Source organism: Orycteropus afer, unplaced genomic scaffold (assembly GCF_000298275.1).
Source record: "Orycteropus afer afer isolate SDZICR_OR568_19922 unplaced genomic scaffold, OryAfe1.0 scaffold00694, whole genome shotgun sequence".
Lineage (NCBI taxonomy): Eukaryota > Metazoa > Chordata > Mammalia > Tubulidentata > Orycteropodidae > Orycteropus > Orycteropus afer.
In genome coordinates this window covers 185,684-191,807 of record NW_006922281.1, presented here as the reverse complement: position 1 = coordinate 191,807, position 6,124 = coordinate 185,684, and the positions used below count along the sequence as shown (strand labels likewise).

At 46.6% G+C, this 6,124-nt stretch overlaps 1 protein-coding gene across 1 annotated transcript in view; it reads right to left on the bottom strand.

Annotated features, from left to right (window-relative positions):
- Positions 1-1,948: 1,948 nt before the first annotated feature.
- ZNF132 (zinc finger protein 132) overlaps positions 1,949-6,124 on the bottom strand; it is a 20,734-nt gene continuing 16,558 nt past the window's right edge. Inside the window, exon 5 of the mRNA XM_042783138.1 lies at positions 1,949-3,873. Within this exon, the coding sequence (XP_042639072.1) occupies positions 1,949-3,873 (1,925 nt within the window). The remainder of the gene's footprint in view (positions 3,874-6,124) is intronic.

The following is a 6,124-nucleotide window of genomic DNA, read 5'->3' as shown; positions in this document are numbered from 1 at the left end:
TGATCAGCCCACCACAGCTGTGCCCAGGCTCGAGGCTCAGATTCCAGCAGAAAGACTCAGCAGGTTGTGCAGTCTGCCTTCTTATCAGAATTGCCCTTCCCAGGCCTAGGAAGCTCCTGACAGTGTAGCACCTGCACACACAAATGGGTCATACCAGCCCCAAAGGAGGGAGGGACCAGGGTCTGTGGAGACAAAGACAAACCGCTAAACCATAACTGACTCCAGGGGGTGCCACTGCCATGGAGACTCCTAGTCAGTCCAGAGGATCCTGGGCTGCTGTGAAATTGCAGATAGTGGCAATGGATTGGTACTAGTTTTTACAAATCCTCTGGGGAGTCTTAGCCTGGCTGGATACCTCTAGGCTGAAAGCTAACTCCCAGGCCCTCCTGGCTGGATGTGGGACACCGAGGCAAAAGGGCCAGAGCTTGAGGGCAGCAAACACCATGGGCCAGAACTCTGTTCTTTTTTGCACAGATCATCTGACTGGAGGGCAAATGGAATGATTCTTTGAAATAAAACAGGTGATGGAGAGGGAATAGTATTTCAGATTGTTGGTTGGGAAGACCTCTCCAAGGAGGTGGCTCCAGAAGAGTGCTGCAGGCAGAGGACTGCACTATAGAGGCCCTGGGAAGTGATGAGCTGGTTGGCTTGAGAAGCAACCAGATCTTGTGGCCCAATGAGGGGAGAGAAGCAGGGGATGATGGTAGGAACCAGGTCATGCATGCTCTTTAAGCAAAAATGAGGAGTTTACTTTATTCTAAGCCACCACATGGGCTCACTGCTCCAAGGGAGGCCTGGTCTGTGTGGGGAGGTTAGGTCCTGACCCATCTCTGAAGATGTTATGCTGTCAGAAACTGCCCAGATCAGGGAAAAGAAAGTCTGAGTAAGGCAGAGTGCACAGCCTCTGATTATGTTTTTTTTTTTTTAAATTGTGATTTGGGAGAAAGTTTACAGAGCAAATTCATTTTTCATATAGCAGTTCATACACATTTTGTCTTTATGACATTGACTTAATTCCCCACAATGTAACAGTTCTCTTCCCACTTTCTTCCCAGTTACCTCTTTCCTGCGTCCTTCCCTCCCATGCACTCCTGCCCCACGAGCCATCTCCCTGTGCATACAGAAGTGCCCTTCTGTTCTCCCATGATTGATCTGATTGCCTTTATGTTGTTGGAATCAGAACTTTGAGAGCTTGGGCATGGCTTTGATCCTGTCCACAGGTGCAATGGAAAAAGCCTAAGTTCCAGGAGGCTCTGTCCTGGGCCATCTTTGGCAGGGGAGGGAGTAGCAACATGTGGGAACCACTGTAAGGGAGAACCACACATCAGGCAAAACCCTCTCCCTTCCAGGGGACTTAAACCTAACTCCAAGGGATTTTAACACAAAATACATAACTCCTAAGATTAAAGGTGATTTAATTAATAAGGTCTTTATTATCTTGTACTATAGAGCAGAGCAAGGTAGATGGTTCCAGGGTAGGCTGATCTTTGGGTTCATCAGACAATTCATGGGGTTACATGCATTCTTAACCACATCCATGAGGACCATGCACCTTCCTGAGAAGCCCAAATGGGACACTCCTTGAGGCACCTTGGTCAGTTCATCACCTGATATTCTCAGAGGCAACGGGAATCCATTCCAGTGGATTCAAGACAATCCTAATTCCCTCCAGGAAAGTGGAAGGAGACACAGAACTTCTTTCCCTGTGCATGTGGAGATGACTGCTGCAAAATTCAGATCCAGGCAGGATGGAGACAGGTTATGGTATCTGCTGTAGGCTCCAGAGGTGAGGCAGCTCTTCCTAGTTTCCTAGGCTGGTGAGACAAAGTAAGATGACTTCTGAAGGCTTTTCAACATGAGCAGTACATGTATATGTGTGGTGCTTTGGTGCAGGAAGTTTGACATGTCTGAAGATTTTCTCATAAAGACTCCTTTCATAAGCCTTCACTCAGGTGTGAATCCTTTTGTGCTGAGCAAGATTGCAGAGGCGGCTAAAGATTCTCCCACACTGGCCACATTCAAAAGTCCTCTCTCTGGTGTGAATGATCTGATGACGAGCAAGTGTGGATCTTTCACTAAATGCTTTCCCACACTGGCTGCATTCATGGGGCCTCTCTCGAGTGTGAACTCTCTGGTGACGAACCAGGTGGGAGTTACTGCTGAAAGCTCTTCCACATTCACTGCATTCATAAGGCCTTTCTCCAGTGTGAACTCTCCAGTGATAAATGAGGGTGGACTTACGGCTGAAGAATTTTCCACATTCACTGCATTCATAAGGCTTTTCTCCTGTGTGAACTTTCTGGTGTTTAATGAGAATGGAGTTTTGGCTGAAGAATTTTCCACAATCACTGCACTTATAAGGCTTTTCTCTGGTATGAACTCTCCAGTGCTCAATGAGACTGGAGCTGTGAGCAAAGGCTTTCCCACATTCACTGCACTCAAAAGGCCGTTCTCCAGTGTGACTTCTCCAGTGCTGAATCAGGCTGGAGCTGCGGCTGAAGGATTTGCTACACTCACTGCACTCATAAGGCCTCTGATCAGTGTGCACTTTCTGGTGCTGAATGAGGGTGGAGCTGTTGCTGAAGGCTTTTCCACATTCACTGCACTCAAAAGGTCGTTCTCCAGTGTGAACTTTCTGATGCCGAAGGAGGTGAGAGCTTTGGCTGAAGTCTCTCCCACATTCGCTGCAGTGAAAAGGCCGCTCTCCAGTGTGAACCTTCTGGTGCTGAGTAAGGTTAGAGTTATTGCTAAAGGCTCTTCCACACTCACTGCATTCATATGGTCTTTCTCCAGTGTGAACCCTCCAGTGCTGAATGAGAGCAGAGCTGCGGCTAAAGGCTTTCCCACACTGGCTGCACTCATATGGCCTTACCTGGGTGTGAATTTTCTGATGCCGAAGGAAATTGGAGCTTTGGCTGAAGGCTCTTCCACATTTGCTGCACTCAAAAGGCCTTTCTCCAGTGTGAATTTTCTCGTGTCGAATGAGGTGTGACCTGTTATTGAAGGCTTTCCCACATTCATTGCACTCATAAGGCTTTTCTCCTGTGTGAATTTTCTGGTGACGTACGAGTGTGATCTTGTGGCTAAAGGGTTTTCCACATTCACTGCACTCATAATATTTTATTCCGGTGTGAAATTTCTGGTGCATCCATAGTTTAGACAGATGACTGAAGCCTTTACCACACTCCTTACACACATGGGATATTGCCCCAATATGAAACTTTTGGTGATTAGCAAGGGTTGATTTTCCCTTGAAAGAATTTCTGCCTGTTGGGCAGCTATAATGTCTTTTTTCAGAGTGAGTTCTGAGGTGGTTGAGGAGGGCAGAGCTCTTAAGGAAGGCTTTTCCACAGTTGTTGCACTTGAAGAGTCCCTGTGTAGTGTGGATTCCTGGAAGCTGTGCTAAATTGGAGCTGTATGGGACGGTCTCTCTGTGCTTGGTGCTATGTGGCTTTCCCTTGCTGTGAATGGGCTGGCGCTGGAGGTCCCAGTTGTCTGGGACATCCTTCCCACCCTTTCCATAAATGAAAGGCTTCTGTGACAGGTGTTCATTATAGGTCTTCACAAATGAGTCCTTGTCCTTGTGCCATGTGAAGAGATTCTCTCCACTATGCTCCTTCTTGTGCTGGTTAAGTTTTACACTGGACCGTAAGTCTCTCCCACATGCTCCACATGTGTATGATTTCTCTTCAGGGTGTGTTCCTTGATTTTCATCCAGGTTTAAAATGTCTTTCAAGAATGGGCCACACATATCACAGGTGTCAGCCTTCTGGGTGGAAAGAGTTGCATTGGGGATCTTGACCTGTGACACTCCTTCTACAGAAACGCCCTGCTTAGGAGAGAACTTCTTAACCTTTACTCCATGCCAATGCCCTGAAAGCAGAAAAAATGCCAATTAACTGCATGTTCCACTTAGTGGACCAGAGTGGCTTCATTTGAAATGTGTGAATGATATACCAGGAGTGGGCCCAATGGCTAGCTGGCACTCTGAAGGGTCAGAATCAGGGTGAAGAAGGGCATGCTGGGCCCAGGCAGGCCACAGAATAAGGAAGACAGGCCACAGAATAAGGAAGGCCTCACCAGGGGGATCACATAGCAATGGGGTATAGACAGAGAGTAGAGATAGCATCTCCAACTCCCTTCACTGCCAGCAGGATTCAGCATGGTCTTGGTTGCAAGTGCTGCACAGATGCTTGTGCCCCGGCCCCAGAAAATACAAATGCAACTGAATAGCTGGTACTCAAGTATTTAGAAAAGTATGCACAGTGTGCACACACCCTGTAACATCCACAAGAGGCCACTGTGGGACAGCAGTGCATGAGCAGGAGAAGAGGGGAGGCCAGAGAGGTGGTGCCCAGCCACAGGTAGGAAGTTAGGTAATGGCAAAAGCACAAAATGCCAGAAGTGCAAAAGAAGCAGGAGCCACTGGTCCTGGCACCAGAATACCAACTTCCTGACATCGTCTGAGCCCATCTTCAACATGACTCCATGCCCAACTGACACTTCTCAACACCAGGACCCCTCCAGGCCTCTCTTACTACCGCTGGATTCACAACCACCCTGTTGGACACCAGGGCTCCTCATCACAGATTACCTGGCAGATTATGAAATCTGAGGGAGCAAATCCTAAGCAGAGAAGAGAAATAAGAAGAGTCACCCAGGCCTAGGATCTCAGACACCACTCAATAACCATAAACAGCTTGCATCCTCTTTATAACTAGGAATACAATGAATATTACAAAGTGAATCTTAAGGAGGACTACTCATAGTGATCACACAGGCAATGACCATGTCTGTGTCCACAGTTCCCAACACAGCAGGATCTGGAAACATATTTTGTAGCTACAGAAGTAAATCATCTCCACACTGGGTGAAGCAATGATTTGTGAGACACAATACCTGAAGTACAGGCAAGAAAACATTGGATATGAATGTTCACAGCAGTGTTATTCATAATAGACAAAAAGGAGAGACAACCTACATGTCCATCAAGGAATGAATAGATAACCCTATATAACCCTAACCCTAACCCTAAAGAAGGATAACAATAAACATTATTCCAGTGGGACATTGTTGTTACTGTTATTAGGTGCCGTTGAATCGGCTTTGACTCACAGTAACCTTATGCATAATAGCATGAAATGTTCCCCAGTTCTATGCCATCTGTGGTAGTTACTGTTGTGTGTCAACTTGGCTGGGCCTGGTTGAGTGACTGGGCAGCTGGTAGTAGTTATTCCTCAAGATGAGACTGGCAATCAGCTTCATGGTGGGATCTACCAACCACAAGCAGCTAAGTAGCTGCTTTAGGGATGTGGGCTGCTTCCCGTATATAAACAGCAGCTTTGGGAATGGTCTCTAGCTTATGGCACACTTGAACCCTGCATGTAACTGTGTCATTGTTCAGCAGCCTGCCATGTTCTGCCAACCTTGGGACTTATAATGGACTTGAATTAATGGTCTGCCATGTGGTTTGGTAACATTGGGGCTGTGCCTTTTTACTTGTCAACCTTGGGCTTGTCAGTCTCAGCAGCCAGCAGCTGTCTGAGTGAGGAAAAGCCTCTAGCTCCAGTGGGCCAGGAGCAGAAGGCAGAGCTGAAACCCAAGATTGACGGGCCTTCACCGAGCCCCTAGAGCTTGGCCCTTTGAACTCAGACTTAAAGCCTCCAATCTGTAAGAGAATAAACTCCTGTTTGTTCAAGCATCCTATTTGTGGTATATCCTTGTCAGAGCAGCACTAGGTAACCAGAACACCATCCTTAAAATTCTTCAATGATAAGTGAAGTAATGACGCATGCTACCATAATGATGCATGGATTAACCTCAAAAACATTTTGCTCAGTGAAATAAGCCAGTCACAAAAAAACCCACATTGTGTGATTCTATGTATACAAAATTACCAGAATACCACAACCCGGTAAATATGCTAAAAATCACCGTTTCCTTTAAATGGGTGAAGTTCATGGTATGTGATATCTCAGTAAAGCAGTTTTTAAAAAGTGTTTTATAAAAACAAAAAAAAAGGGGACCAAGGAGGCGGGGCAAGATGGTGGACTAGGCAGAAGGATTGCACAGACCCTCTTCAACAAAGAAAAGGGAAACCAATTAACACAGACACAGAAGATAA